General features: G+C 38.7%; 1 protein-coding gene across 2 annotated transcripts in view; it reads right to left on the reverse strand.

Annotated features, from left to right (window-relative positions):
* The window catches only part of POU2F2 (POU class 2 homeobox 2), a 185,095-nt gene extending 169,633 nt beyond the window's left edge, over positions 1 to 15,462 (reverse strand). The window contains exon 1 of one of the 2 annotated variants that reach the window (XM_089687331.1): positions 14,998 to 15,462. In XM_089687331.1, coding sequence (XP_089543457.1) covers positions 14,998 to 15,094 — 97 coding nt within the window. In that variant the 5' untranslated portion in view covers positions 15,095 to 15,462. The remainder of the gene's footprint in view (positions 1 to 14,997) is intronic. The other variant, XM_089687332.1, reaches the window with a different exon arrangement.
* Between the last annotated feature and the right edge of the window lie 1,053 nt (positions 15,463 to 16,515).

The raw sequence follows: 16,515 nt of genomic DNA on the forward strand, positions 1-16,515 counted from the left end.
GAAAATGCAAATTCGACATATGGAAAAAGTCATTATACCCCTAGGTTTATTAGCACGTTAAATCTGTAAAAGTAGAATTGGATGTTCCAGATTAGGTACCAATAATTGAACCTCCTTATAAAGTATGCAGGTGAAAGCTTATTTAAACCTCACACTTCTAGGGTCCGGTGTTCTCTATGCAATTGACATGTGTGGTGTTATCACACCAAGATCAATAGAGCTCTCTAAGGCCCTCCGAAAGGAGGTTGTGTATGCTGGAAAGGGATTTAAAAAGATTGCCAAATAATTGAACTCGTCCATTCCACTTTAAGGAATACTCTACAACTGGCGTAGATTTCAAGTGACTGCTAATTTGTCTAGGACTGACCAGCCCCATAAATTCAGCCCAAGAGCTGACAGTTTGAATCTAAAATAGGTTTTCACGAGCCTCAAAATTATTTCATGGGATCTGCAGGTACATTTTGCAACAGTTTGTGTCAAAGTGCATGTATCTACAACCTGAATGAGACTGTGCTTATTAAAACTGCATCACAGTTGTTCCAGAAAAAGCTTTTTTCTGTTCAAAAAGAACAATGTAGTAAAACCATAGTTTGCTGTTGAATATATAGGCAGAGACCAGTACTTCTGAAACTATGCAAGACTGTTCAATCAAAGATAGATTTGTTTGGTCGTAGTAACAATAGGCATGTTGGGAGCAAACCAAAGACAGCATTTCAAGAGAAGAACCCCATACCAACTGTGAAATATGGTGGTGGAAATGCTATGGTCTGGAGGTGCTTTGTTGCTTCTGGGCCTGGACAGCGTGCAATGATCAAGTCAACTATGCATTCAGTATATCAAAGTGTGCTTGATGAAAATATATGGGCATCTGTTCAAAAGTTAACATGGAAACACAATACTAATTTTACACAATCTAGCAAATACACCCAGAAATGGCTTAAAAAGAGGTAATGGAGGGTTTTGGACTGGTCTAGTCAAAGCCATAATTTGAATGCCATGGAAATATTGTGGGGGGCAGTTCATGAAAGGAAACCCACAGACATCTTGCAGCCAAAGGAATTTTGCAAGTTGAAGTGGTCGGAAATTTCAGAGACTGGTGGGCAGTTATGCAAAATGCCTACAAGAAATCATTGTTGCTAAAGGGGGCAATACCAACTTCTGGGGCAATGGCTGAATTTACTTTTTTCACAGCACACAATTACAGCTATTAATATTTTTATTTTGCTAAATCAGTGGTCTCCAAACTGGGGCTGAATGCAGCCCTTTGCTTTCTTTCATCTAGCCCTTGGGGGACTATTCTTCAGGCTGATATGAGGCACTATTCTTGCCACTGACACCAATAAAGAGGCACCATTCCTTACACTGACACCAACAGTGGGGCATAATCCTCTCACTGACACAATGATGGGGCACTATTCCTCTGACTGACATCAATGATAAGGGACCATTCCTTTTACTCTTCCACTGACACCAACAACGGGGCACTATTTCTCCAATTTATACCAATGATGAGGCATTATTCCTACTCCTATTGACAAAATGCACTATGTAATTGTTTTACTCCCACTTACCACCAAGCCTGGGGCATTGTTTAATCCCACTGATGCTGAGCCATTTTCTACTCCCACTGGCCACAGTCTGCCCTCCCAAGTCTAAAGGACAGTAAACTGTCCCTTCACTTGGAAAGTTTGGAGACCCCCGGAGTAAATGAGCAGGGCATATTTTCCTTGTGTTTTTTTCAAGTATATCACTTGTATTTGTAGGCACTGTTTTAATGACTATATTATATTATACTGTATAAACTGTATTATTGCATGTTTAAATACAATGAAAAAGGTCAACAACTGGAATAGGGTGTACTTACTTTTTCACTTGGCTGTATATGATGGGGAGGATTAAAGGAAACCTGTTATTTTGACATGAATTGGCAAAGTACGGGTTTACTTTAAGCCTACACGCATATAATTAGACTGATGGCTAACTGTGCAGCAAGGCTCTCACTTCATTATTACACATATAATTAGATGTATATTTTTAGCTGCCTGGTAAGTGTTGGCGAGCCGCGCGGTGTCTGCTTCACACGCAACAGCCTTGCCTTGTCAATGCCTCTCGATTTACATAGCGCTAGATTTCCATAATGATTAAATGTTAGGATATGATTAAGGAAGGTGATAACGCTGATCGCTTGTGTCGTTTGAAAAATGAGCTGCGTTTTGTCAGGAGTTCAATACATCCCGCATGATTTTCGTACCCGTTCTATTTTATAGCGCTACAGAAAGAAGCTTTAGAAGCTATATTAAAGAGGTTTATTAGTTTACAGAAAGGGAAGGCGATTGTGAAAGGGGAGCGGAGGGCTGAAGGCTGAGATTTGTGAGGCCCAAACGGGAAGCGCCAGGAAGATTAAGCGCTGAATAACTTATAAGTGAAATAGGAGATAACTGTATAGTTATGTTTTACAACCCGAGCTAGCAGACTTATTGAAGATAAGCTGGAGGGATAACTAATTGCTTATATAGTATAAATGGGGGAAAATGTATAGCATATTTGGGCTGCTATCGCGATGCCCAGAGGTGTGGGATAATGTGTTGGTAATGTGTGTAGATTCCTAGTGAAGGATTGTATTTTGCAGCTTACGGTTGTCCAAAAGGGCTGATTTATGAAAAGGAGAGTGAATGAAACAAAAAGTACTGTTGCCCATAGCAACAAATCCTGTTTTAGCTTGCATTCCCTAACCTGCAGCAAAGACATGAGATCTGAGTGATTCCATAACCTACAGCAGAAAAAAACACCACAAGAGTGGCTGCTATGGATACAGAGCCATTTTTCTTGGTCTACATTTCACTGGTCAGGCTCATAAAATTTGTGTTTGAACAATGAAGAAGGATTTTGAAGTGTGTTATGAAATGAATGATGGTTGCCATAAAGGAAATTATGTTTCTATGTCTCCATCTATGTAGTGGAACCTCCCGCCACAAAATATAAAGGGGACAGTTGTAGGGATCAGTTTTCCTGTAAAGTCCCTGTTCTGGGCCTGTCTTGGGAACTTACCGAGATTTAGATGTGAAGAGATTAGGGCTTTAAGAGACAAATGTACTGGTCATCTAAAAAGTTTCATGACATGACAAAATGTCATGTTCTATGACCTATGGTAAGCTTTAGTAATCGTGTCCAATAATATTTTTGTATGGAAAGTGATTTTTTTTTATTTTTGCTCAAGAAAGGCATACTGGGTCACATGTATAAATCAGCACTCTTAACCACTTTAGTACTAGCCTGTATGTACTCCTTCATTACCAATTCAGCTTTCAGTTTTCAGTGCTGTGATGGTTTGACTGACAATTGCTCCATCATATAATACTGTACCCACATTATTTTTTTCAGACAAATACAGCTTTCTTTTGGTAGTATTTCATATGCATAGTTTATTTATTTTTACTATATATTTTTTTAAAAATGACGTTCTTTCTATCTATTGCATCCTTGAACCCATATAATGCCAGGACAGTAGACACACCACCCCACAATGCTTTACTTCAGTTTAAAACATAGCTTAAACAATGTAGCAATCACATTGCAGGGGTCAGGAGCCTTTCTCAGGTTTCTATTGCCATCTGTGTCCCAGTTGGGGAGATTTCCGTTCACTTCCTGTAAGGACAGGAAATGAGGGGAAAGCCCTCCAACTAGAACACGAACAACAATAGAAACACATTTTAAGTAAGAGGGGAAGGCCTATAACTTCTTCTGATAATATTTTATTGCTGTACTTGTCCTGGTGACAATCGCACACCCACACCCCTGTTTTTTGAAAAGCGTTAAAGAAAATAAAATGAGAGAAAATCTTTCCACTGGAAAGAAATAACCTTAATAGAAACCTGTACCTGACAGAAATATAACTCATCCCCTTAGAATGTGTGCCATAGAAAACACCAGACATGCAAGAAGTGTTGCACAATGCTTTATTCGTGCTATACCATCCTAGGGTACACCCAGAGGTTGCTAAGGGTTCCTTGAGCAAGGAGCAATTTCTGCCTTTCAGATAAGTTCCTACTGACACCAATGATCTTTTTACCTATCTGTAAGAAAGGGATTCTTCGCAATGACCACAATTAAAATGAACATTCCTCTCAATGACCATCACACTAATGTACCATGAGCTGTAGATATAGTAATAATTAACAGGGGTTCCCTGAGACTGAAAAGTCATTACATGGGTTCCTCCATGATAACAAGGTTGAGAAAGACTGTGTTACAACGTACCAAAGATTTAGGCCTCAAACCTTGATATATGATAGCAGCAGTAAATGAATATTAGGCCTTGTTCACATGGGCGTACTACAGCGTACGCCCATGCGTCGGCTGTGTCTACCCACACGAGAATGTACAAGTATTCCTTGCATACCTGTGCAGGCAGTCCCATTCATGTCAATTGGGACGCAGTGGGTGCATGTAAATGCGCCTAATTTGATATCAGCGTGGGTGCGGGTCCCCGAACACAGACAGTGTGCATTCGGGGCCATGCTACCGCACTCACACGTATGTCAAATTGGGAGCAGTGGCTGTGTCTGTGCACCTGCTGCATCCCAATTGACATGAACTGGACTACCTGCATAGGGATGCACAGAACCCCTGGGCACCCTTGTGAGGGTAAACACAGCCCTTCACCCTGTAGTCAACTCTGTGAATGGGGCCTTACATAATATAGCTCAGCATACCAGGCCAGAGTATAATATTACAAGTATTTATATAACGCCAACAATTTTATGCATCACTTTACAAACAAGTCAGTTCCTGCCAACAAGGTGCTTACAATCTAAGGTTCCTATCTGCATACATACACATACTAGGGTCAATGTAGGCAGTAGCCAATTAACCTACCAGCATGTCTTAGGAGGGTGGGTGGAAGGTGGAGAACCTCAAGGAAATTCATGAAAGCACAGGAAGAAAATACAAACTTTAAGCAGGCAGTTTACCGGTTGGGATTTGGACTGATGACCCCAGGACTGTAAGTGCTAACCACTAAGCCATTGTGTTGCCTGTACAAATACAATTCTGGAATTTTTTTTATAGTCCACTATTCAAATTGGTGGCTATGAGCAAGCGGTCATTAAAAAAACTGTCCGTGGCACGAAAAAGGAAGTCAGCAGTCACCTATCTTTCCAGAATGTGGAAAACTTCTTAAAAAAATATTCTCACATTTCCCACAGGCGCTTTTATAGATTAAACCTCAAGGAAAGCAGAAATGACGTTTACAAATGGAAGAGACAAACGTTATATATGCGCTGTAACAATGCTATCAGTACTGACTGAAAGCAGAGCCTCTATTAACACGGGGCTGCGAGATTTCTAGAGCTGCAAATTTTTCATCACGATCGCAAAACACAAGTGATACTCAAGAAAAAAAAACAAGGATACCTTTAAACATTCAGTTGTGTCAAATATGAAAATCCGCTAAATGCTCCATTACAATAATCTGCATCTATTCACTTATTCTAGGTGTATGGGGAAGAGCAAGTCAGTTACATACTGCGATATCAATGCAACTGGAAATGAGAAATGAAAAAAACATGACAACACAAGGAACTAATACCAACACAACCCATTCATGAGGCTTATACATAAAGAACATTAACAGTGTCATTTATCCGCAGGAGGAGTGTATGGATGGGTATTGAAACAATATCAAAGATCCTTTTTTACATGCTTTTATTTATGGCCTTTGCGTTAACTAATAGGGCTCATTCACACTAGCAATGTTGGGATGTGTTGACCAGTGCTGTCCAACACAGTTGCAACATATCGACAAGGCAATTTTCTTTATGTCCTATTGCTTCAGTTCACACCAACAAGCTGTGCTGATTTGCAGTGAAAAAAATAGGACATGTTGCATTTTTGCACAATGCATTCCGACGGGCTACAAAACATCACATCGCACTACCACACACACAGTGGAATAGTTGACTAAAGCTTTTAAAAAGAGAGGGGGGGCCACAATGAGTTGTAACAACACACTGCAGCACGCAAACACAACGCACACCAGCACATGCGCATTATGAGCACCATAACGTTTGCCAACTGGGCTGAACAAACCTTAAAGGCCAGCTTGCTGCTATTGGTCAGCAAAGAAAATGTAACAGGTCATTCACACGTGTGGCTAACATAGTGGCATCTCTAAAAAGCTGTCTCTGATGGATCACTTTTCAGAGGGCATTTAACATGCAGTGAGGAGGTGGTTGGTTGTCTGTTCTAACTGACAAAATGCTACACCACTGCCTGTATTAACACTCAAAATGTGGCACCACTGCGCCTCAATTGCTTGCATAGCCCAAGGTTGCAGGGCGGCTGAGGAGCTACCTATTCACCTGAATGGTATTCAGTGGCGGTACCGCCTGCCAAATGCAACATGGCATTTAACTTTTGCCTTGGCTGCAATGCCACAGCATGGGTGCAATCCTGAGTGGCTGCATTGCTTTGTTTAAGTAAATAGTCGGGGGCAGAAAACTGCCTAATTTTATCGGCCACCCGAGTGAACCTGCGCTAAATTCTCCATTTTACTATTTTTCGGCTATTTTTGTAGCTTTTCTTTTGTTTATTGTTTATTTGTAAAGCAGCAAATTATGTGAGAAAAAAATACCAAAATAAGATTACCACTATAAAAGTGGCCTTTTCCAGAGTTGCCAACCTAAAATTGAGAGTAATTGGTACACACCGTCACTGAGTTTTGCACTACCTTATTACCCCATGTAGTATATAACACTTGTAGGTCTGAGGTCCGATCAGTGTATGGAACAATATGTTGAAGGCGAAATGTAAAGGAACTAAAAGCCAAATTCGTAGTTTTTGTGTTATACAGCAACCAATCAGACCCCAGCTGTTATTTTTCCAGGTATGATAGTAAAAGTATGAAAGGATATAATTGGTTGCCATATTGCCAATGCCATGTAGCCAATGAAAAATCATTTCTTCCAGAGTTTCGATACACAAGACCCTTTATCACTTTTTTTACATCTGTAATCCAACCCATAGAGGGCCTTGTGTGTAAAATCTTCAAGGATGGACTTTTGGGGGTTCATTTACTAAAGCTGGAGAGTCCAAAATCAGACTCCCTTCTGCATAGAAACCAATCAGCTTCTATCCTCAGCTTGTTCAATGAAGCTTTGGCAATGAAACCTGGAAGCTGATTGGTTTCTATGCAGAAGGGAGTCTGATTTTGGACTCGCCAGCTTTAGTAAATAAACCCCTTGGTGTCCCCCAACAACAAAAATCCAATTTATAATTTTTACAGCAAGTTTAACAATGTAATCCTTTCTTTTTTATGGAATCTCTCTGTTAGGGTATAATTTTTGTGCGTTTTTAATTTTTACCCTACCCTGTTCACACCATACGCATTGGGTTGCACTGGGCAGCCTTAAGCAACACAATCCCAACACATAGATGAGGCAATTCACTTTGTGTCCTATGAGTTTAGTAGTTTGCACTGTAAAAAAAAAGTAAGAAATGCTGTACTTATTTGTAGCTCACCATCTTGTGGTGCACTGTACCATGTTGCAATGTGCTTTGGTGCATAAAGGTGAATGTCATTTTGTGAAATTTCAATAAAATGTTAAAAATAAACTGTGTAATTACAACGCATCCATGCTGCTCCCTTCACAATGCATGCTAGAGGTGTGAACAAGCCCTAATACTGACATTGTGGGTGGGATTTGCTAAAATTGCTGCACTCAGAATCTGGTGCAGCTGTACATGGTAGCCAATCAGCTTCTAAATTCAGCTTGTTCATTTAAGCTTTGGCAATAAAACCTGGAAGACGATTCATTTCTATGCAACTACACCAGATTTTGCACCATGCAGTTTTAGTAAATAACCCCCTTAATGCTTAGCAAATTAGAGTATAATATCTCTACCACTCTGACCTAACCACATACACGTTGGGGTAGATTTACTAAAATTGGTGCACACAAAATCTGGTGCAGCTCCGCATAGAAGCTAAGCAGCTTCCAGATTTTCTTGTCAAAGCGTAATTGAACAAGCTGAAGTTAGAAACTGATTGGTTACTATGCACAGCTGCACCAGTTTTAGTAAATCTCCCCCAAAATATGGTCAGATGGGGGGGGGGGGGGAGCTGCCAATTACCTAATCATTTTTGGATTGTGGGTGAAAACTGGAACACCTAGGAGAAACTCATGTAGACATAGGAAGAACAAACAAACTCCATGCAAGACAGTATCCCTAATGGGAATTCAAATCTGAACCCTCCAGCAGGGCCTTTCAGCCCAAAAACGACTTCCAATGTTTTATTATATGTCTGAGTACTAAATTAATATCTATTAAAATTTCAGAGCATTCTGTTTTTTCTGCTATAGTTGGGCCTTTTCTGTGCTGCAATCACATTTCATATATAGAAATGCAAATGTATATAAATGCAGTGATGTCTGAAAACTGCACTAAGGGAGCCAAGTTGTGTCCTGTAACTTTAAGCACATGAATAAAGTCTATAGGAAAAACACAGAACACACACGTGTTATATGCTATTCAATGATTTACATGCTTCCTAGGACATTGTCCATGGTGCTGAATTTCTTGCACTGCAGCAACGCCAATAGAACTGTATATTTTATAATATACAGTTTTAGTTCTGCTTCATAGCTCTTTTTATCTCTTATAGGCTAATTGAAGATCACAGTGCTAAAATACTTAATGTGTATAATTGGAAAACATGATCATATAATATTACACGGGTACTAGTTAAGAAAACAGGTAGGTTTATTTTTTTAGAAAATCTATATTTTCTACTTCTAGAACAATCTAGAGATCAATCCAGTCTAACAACATTCACACTACCCTTAAACTAAAATCGAGTCATCATTAACACCCCAATCTCATCAGTTCTGTTTTGTGCATGATTTATTTAAATTAGGTGGCTGAATTATCTATGACATCAGCATGGAACTCTGTGTAAGTAAGAGGAATGTACTGCATTATAAGTCATATATGAACTGTGTGATAAAAAGCTAGAAATACTATTTGCACAATGCAGATGAAGTCAAACGCAAAAGTAAGTTCATCTTTTGCTTTCAATAGAATATATGTCTATTGTTTGTTTATCTATCTATCTATCTATCTATCTATCTATCTATCTAGTGTGTGTATTAATTATTTTAAGTCTCTTCTACATGCTATTCCCCTAATACCATACACTGTATTGTAACTTGTTTTACAATTCATACTACAGTGTGTGTGTGTGTATATATATATATATATATATATATATATATATATATATATATATATATATATATAGATAGATAGATAGATATAGAGAGAATGAAAATACAAATTTGTATCTTCATAGATAGGAATAGAGACTATTTTCAATAATGTATTTCAAAAACTGCCAATTTTTTTTGCAACGAAAATGTCACAATTCATACAACATAGACAACAAGGTGACTAAAGTACTAAAAACTATACATTATTATATTACAAGTATACTGTAACAGATTACCAGTAGAATGTATACTGTACAGGTTCCTTATATTAATAAGGATATAATATATATAATAATATATACTGTATTTATATCCTGAATCACATACAGTCAATGTCACTGTAGATTCATTAATTCTGTATCCAAATTAAATTAAAATAGAAGATGCACGTGACATGGTAAAAGCTAATGCTATTATGTGCATATGTGCAATGTATGTGTGACATAGTATTAACTAATAGCTACATATACAATGTACATGTGATGTAGTGTAAGCGAACAACTACATATACAGGGTGCATGTGATGTAGTATGAACTGAAACCTATATATACACAACGTACATGAGATATAGTAAAAACTAAAACCTATTCATGCAATGTACATATGATATAGTATATGCAAATACTTATATGTGTAATGTACATGCAAAATAGTGTATACTAATACTTATATATGCAAAGTACATGTACTGTAGTATATACTAATACTAATATACCAACACTTATATATGCACTGAACATGAGATGTAGTATAAACTAAAACCTATGTATAATGCATATATATACTAATACTTATATATGCAATGTACATGAGGTGTAGTATATACTAATACTAATACCTTTATATGATATGTAGATGTGCTGTAGTATAAACTAATACTTATGTATCTGTGATATTGTATATACTAATACTCATATATTCAACATACATCTGATATAGTATATGCTAATACTTATATATGCAATGTAATTGAGGTGTAGTATATACGAATACCTTTATATGATATGTAGATGTGCTGTAGTATAAACTAATACTTATGTATACTGTATCTGTGATATTGTATATACTAATACCTATATGTGCAATGTACATGAGGTGTAGGATATACTAATACCTTTATATGATATGCAGATGTGCTGTAGTATAAACTAATACTTATGTAGACTGTATCTGTGATATTGTATATACTAATACCTATATGTGCAATGTACATGTGATATAGTATATATTAATAGTATATATTAATACTTATATAGACAGTGCATGTGCGGCATAGGATAAACAAATACCTATATATATAATGCACGTATGTTGTAGTATATACTAATAATTATATATACAATGTACATGTGATGTATTATAAAATAATACTTATGTATAATGTATCTGTGATATAGTATATACTAATGTTCATATATATGCTATGTAAATGGAATATTGTATATACTAACACTTATATAAGCAATGTGCATGAACTGTAGTATATACTGTACTAATACCCATATATGCAATGTACACGAGATGTAGTATAAACTAAAACTTAAGTATAATTCATCTGTGATATAGCATATACCAATACTCATATATGCAATGTATATGTGATATAGTATTTATGAACACTCATATATGTCATGTACATGTGATGTAATATATACTAATACTCATATGTATAATGTATGTATGGCATAGGATAAACTAAGGAATGAATATATATATATATATATAATGCACATATGACGACAACCATATCCCGCAGTCCTGTAATATGCCTGTGCCAACATCTCCTCAGTCTATATAGTTAACACGTCTTCCACATAAATATAATTTATTGGGCAGCTGTTAAAATCACTTAATAAACATTCTAAGTATGTCTTAGAATCCCACAACTGTAACTTGATGATAACGGAGATTTAAATTGGCCATAATGAGGAACAACTTTATAGAATCTAAAACTAATATTTGCTGAGCGTACAATGGCTTTGGTTCTATAGGTATCCTGCTTTGTAGGTATTAATGTTGAATATTCTGACTATGCGTGTGTACATATGCAGACATGTATATGAAGTTACAGGGCACTGTTGTCAAATGACTCCCATGTGAACGAATATCTGATTGGATATTCAGTCATAAACCCAATGATTGGATAGAGTCTACATACTGTATTTTATATCAGCTATCAATTAATTAAACTTCATGTAAAATGTACAGATTTACTGTCCCACAGTAGTTTGACATTTTCACAGCTGTGTTTTTAAGTGACCGGGCCAATATTACATGTACCAGACTCGAACCCTAACGTCCACCACAGACGGTATAAAAATATATGTGTTTATTGATTGGTTAGCAGCCTCGGGATGAAAAATTCTACCTCAGCGAATTCTTCCGACTTGACGTGGGCCCAAAAAATTTAACAGATTCCCTAGAGATCTCCACCACATTCTCGGGGTCGACTACAAGGTGTGAACACCGATCGCAGGTTCAGTTCTGGCGTGCTAAGAAGCCATTTTGTGTCTGCGCTGGAGAAACCTTTTTCAAACCAACACAGTGGCTTCACAATCTATAGGTTGATCTGCTGCCCTTCGTATCCTATTTTTACCAAAATTCAAATAGTATAAAACACGTTTTTAAGTCGGGAATCAACTGAAATGCCCTTTGGTGGAAAATTTTATGTCAGAGTTTGATGTTCTACGTCTCATTTGCCTACATGCACTAGTCATGGTGGCCATTGACTTGCTAAACTTATTTCCTCCCGATAGAAGCTGACTAAAAAGTGGCACTGAGATCATGAAGTAAAATTTTAGCTTTATTAAAGAATTAATAAGGACCAATTGTCCGTTAGACTGACAAAATATATAAAATAAGAAAAAAAAATTAAATAAAATTTCTATACACACACATATGTGTGTGTGTGATAAAATGTTCACAGTAGGCTACAGGATTGTTGCCACAAAGAACTGCTGTCATAAAAGCTTAATATTCCCAAACTTTTTTATGTCTTAGGGGCACGACAGCATATGGCCGAAGGCTGAGAAAATGGCGGTTTTGACTGAAAATTCGCAGTATTATTAAAAGGATTTTTCAGTCAGGTCTCTTCGGTGGCAGCTTTAAACCTTATCAAACATTCTATGGTATGTGATAGTGACAGCATGGCTTCCAATATGATATTTTTCTATATTTACCACAACGACTTGTTTATCATCCTTGGCACACAGAAAACGCTTAACGACCGCTATTTAAGAAATAAACGTAATCAATAAAAGTATAACTCGCCCCAAGAGAAGGCATCGTGAATAAAAAGCGCTTCATAACAAGTATTTTCTCACGGTTATAAACCAAAGTAGAATCTTCGTCGAAAAGCAGTAGAGCAGTTCGCTCCCAAGAGCTGACAATCCACTGCATCAAAACGAGAGTATCGATCTGTACTCTAAAAACAGAACTGACCTCCATTAAAAAAAAGGTTCGCCTTTTACTTTCTAAACATTACGCTGCTGTCACTGGCACAAAATCGCTGTACGGTGAACTCTCACAAAACGCCATCTTAATACCTTGAAAATCCCTCAAACGCAAGAAATGGAAAGAGGAAACTTTGATCTCTAATCAAACGGTATTTTTTTTTTTTTCTAAAGAGCATATTTTATTTGTCTAAACCCTGGACACTGACGAAGATTTGATCTGGGTATAAACTGGGGTTAAAAACAGCCTTTTCACTAAACCCCCTTGAATGGAAAGGCCCTATCCTGAAAGCACTCTTAAATGAAATGTAATTAGTCTATTAAAAAGCCATTCTGAGATGCTCGTGTGCAGATAGGAAGCTTGCTGTATAGGGTCAGAACCCCAATTCTTAATGACTTCACTTTCAGCCCAAAACGAAAACGTTCCTGACCCAGGAAATGCTTCTATTTGCATGTGTACGTCCAAACAATGTCATGTCTCTATGAATAGGCATGTATGGAGATAGTGATAGGCAGACTGCAGAAAGATACACTAATATAGATAGATAGATATATAGATAGATAGATAGATAGATAGATAGATAGATAGATAGATAGATAGATAGATAGATAGACTGATCACTAAGCCAGTGCAATATACATGCAAATACATACCGGTACTTACAATCTATTTATCCATTCAGTAGGGGCCTAATATACCCAAGCCAGGAAATTCCGTAACGTGGCCAAAATTCCCCCCCCAAATACAATAATGTCTCATAGCGATGTAACAGCATAACTGAGTGTTGACAATGTTATAACATCATATAAATACAGACCGGCATGTAGATATAAAGAAAAGGGAAAATAAAAAGTCATAAAGTTGTTACATTTCTTTGTCGGCATCTTGAAGCTTATTGGTACTTAAGAATGCAAAAATTAAAATGTGGTGCTACAGTAATTATTATGACAGCAATTGCAGATATATGCATGTCTGTTTGTATATATATATATATATATATATATCTATATATCTATATTACAATACACAATTACTTATATACTGTGTATCTATAAATACTGTGTGCGTGTGTGTATATATATATATATACTATTTTTTTTTTTTTTTTAATAATACGCAAATACATATATACTGTGGATATGCATAAAACAATACACAAATACCTATATACTGTACATACATATATATATATATATATATACATACACATACACACACTTATAATTAGCCCCTGACCCATTATATGTAATACCCATTCCAATAACAATAATTTAGGGTAACTATTAAGGGTCCTCACTAGATTTTGGCTCATTCAGTATTAATACATAAAAATAAAAAAAAAAAGATACATTACACCTTAATATTTCATTTAGTAATAATATACACATAAAGACATAATGCATTGACAATAACATATGAAACACATTGCATATAGTACGTCTGATAGCATAATGGCATAACTTCCACCATGCAATTTGACAGTTCAATAATTGAGGGGGCTTCTGCTGTTACCCCACAACTAGAGGATCCCGTGGGCACCATTCTAGAAATGTATCAACCCTCTTCCCTTCTATAAGGTGTATCCCCTGAACTGCCCCCTGGAAGTTGGGGTATCATCAAACTTTAAGTCAGGCTGCCGCTGAGAGAGGCATTGGTTGGGCAATCACGGAGCCAATATCGTTACCAGAACGGTTGGTATTTGCTCCCTTTTTTTGTGATTAAACATGAGATTATTTCACCTATTGCTTCTCTCCAACCAAATGCCATTCTGAGCGTGCCCCTCCTGTCCTCCCACCCATGTCTCTCCCAATTAAACTAATAAGCCTTAATTATTCTAAAAGCATGGAACTCCCACATCAGAAGATGAGAAAGGGGGGAGACACCTTCAATCTGAACCTAATTGCCAAATCTCTTTTTTTGGAGGGGGGGCAGGAGGAAAGAGGGGGGTGTGATCTGATAAGAAGGAAACAACTGGAACAGGTAAGTGTGGGGTTGCTATTTTTTTTGGGATACCCCCCTAAAGAGAAAAAAAAATCTTTCCCTGTATTTTGTAAGCATTCCAGTGTCTCCAAATCGGAGCTCTCGTCTCTCTGACTCTCCCTCTCCCTCTCTCTTTTTTTTTTCCCTGTCTATCGACCAGAGGAGCTGAATCCGCTGCCTCTGACAGCCAGAGATCAATACAAACATGAATAAAAGGCAGCAGCGGGGTTTGGCAGCGAGGCACACTCTGCCTGCCTCTCCTGCTTGCTAGCAGTGGACCGCGCCGATGTAGCTTACCGTCAGCACCTGCCAGGGACAGAGGCGACTTAAAGGGCCATGTGTGTTCGGAGCCGGCTCGCTGAAACAGAAAGGGGACGGAGAGCGGAACAAACATAGCAGCGTGCAGGCAGCTTTCATAACCCGATGAATTAGGCCAGGGTGCGTTGTGAGATGCAAAGAGTGAGTGAGGGAGGGTGTGCGTGTGTGTATGTGTGTTTGAGTTGGAGGGGGGGGGGGGAGAAATGATGGAGAGGAGAGATTCAGGCTATGAAAAAAAAAAAAATCTGTTGGTGTGTATGGTGCGGGGGAGAGGTGAGGGTATGAGTGTGTCGCACAAGCACGGATCGTGGCTAAGGGGGATAGTGTTTTGTGTGGAGTGTGTGTGGGGGGTTAGGATTACAGGCAGAGCATCAGTCCGGGAAAGGATGCTCTGCAGGGCACCGATGTCTTCTTCACCTCTCGGATATTCATTCACCGGCTAAAGTCTTTTTTGTTGGTATATTCTCTTTGCCTCTCCTCCTCTTTCTCTCTGGAGCCGGTTAATTTTACAATATGGCCCCCACGCATCCGAAGGCCCCCCCCTCTTTTGCACAGCAGCACACACTGCCTGCGAGTCCCCGGCTATTCCATCTTACACTTCACAATATCTCCTCCTCTCCCTCTTCTCTCCCTCCCCTCTTCCTTGTCTGATGACAGCTGTATAAGCGACCCCTTCGTCCCTCATAGACCTCCCCCCTGATGCCCAGTTTCCCCCCTCCCCTTCTGGCCACCTCTCGCTCCCCCCTTTATCCCCCCTCCACCCTGTCCACTGTTCGCCCCCCCCCTCTTCCTCCCTGAGGTCCATTCCATGCACACAAAAGGAATTATTTCCCTTGGAATAATGGAGATCTCCAGGAGAGAACAGGGACAGAGCACAGGCTAAATGGAGGGGCTCCTCCCCCAGCCATTGGGCACCCATTCAATGCCAGAGGGTGTACTCTATGGCTGCATACCCCTTCTTGAAGGGGTTAATATAACCCCTCCCGGGGGCGCACAGGAACATGGTGTAAGGTGACAGGTGACACTCACGGGGGTCCTACACTGTCTTGCTGTCTCACACCGGGTCCTGCTGTCTCACATTGTACCCTGCTGTCTCAAACTGTTACGCACGGTGTCACGCTGCTTACGCCTTGTCCCATGCTGTCTCTGGCTGTCACGCACTGTCTCACGCATTGTCCCGTGCCAACTCACACCGGCTAATACTTTGCTGTCTCAGTGCTGTTCTGTAACTAGTGCCCATCGGCCACCCTTGCCGCCTTCCTTTAATTATTCACTACGTTCAAAACTTGACTCTTTCTTTTACTTTTTGCAAAATCTTAGCCCTGCCTACCAGGTTCCTGTTCAAACTTCTCCCATATGCCCTCCAAGGCTGTGCGCATTTTTCCCTTGGTATTACTGGAAAGCAGGGCCTAAGAAGCTTGCTACAATGTCCTGCAGCAGATATTTTGAAATTGTACAAAGTGAACAGCTGTACCAAGCAGCAGCAACTGGATTTTA

This window comes from Staurois parvus, unplaced genomic scaffold (genome assembly GCF_062004578.1).
Source record: "Staurois parvus isolate SC_StPar_1 unplaced genomic scaffold, SC_StPar_1.0 ptg000423l, whole genome shotgun sequence".
Classification (NCBI taxonomy): domain Eukaryota; kingdom Metazoa; phylum Chordata; class Amphibia; order Anura; family Ranidae; genus Staurois; species Staurois parvus.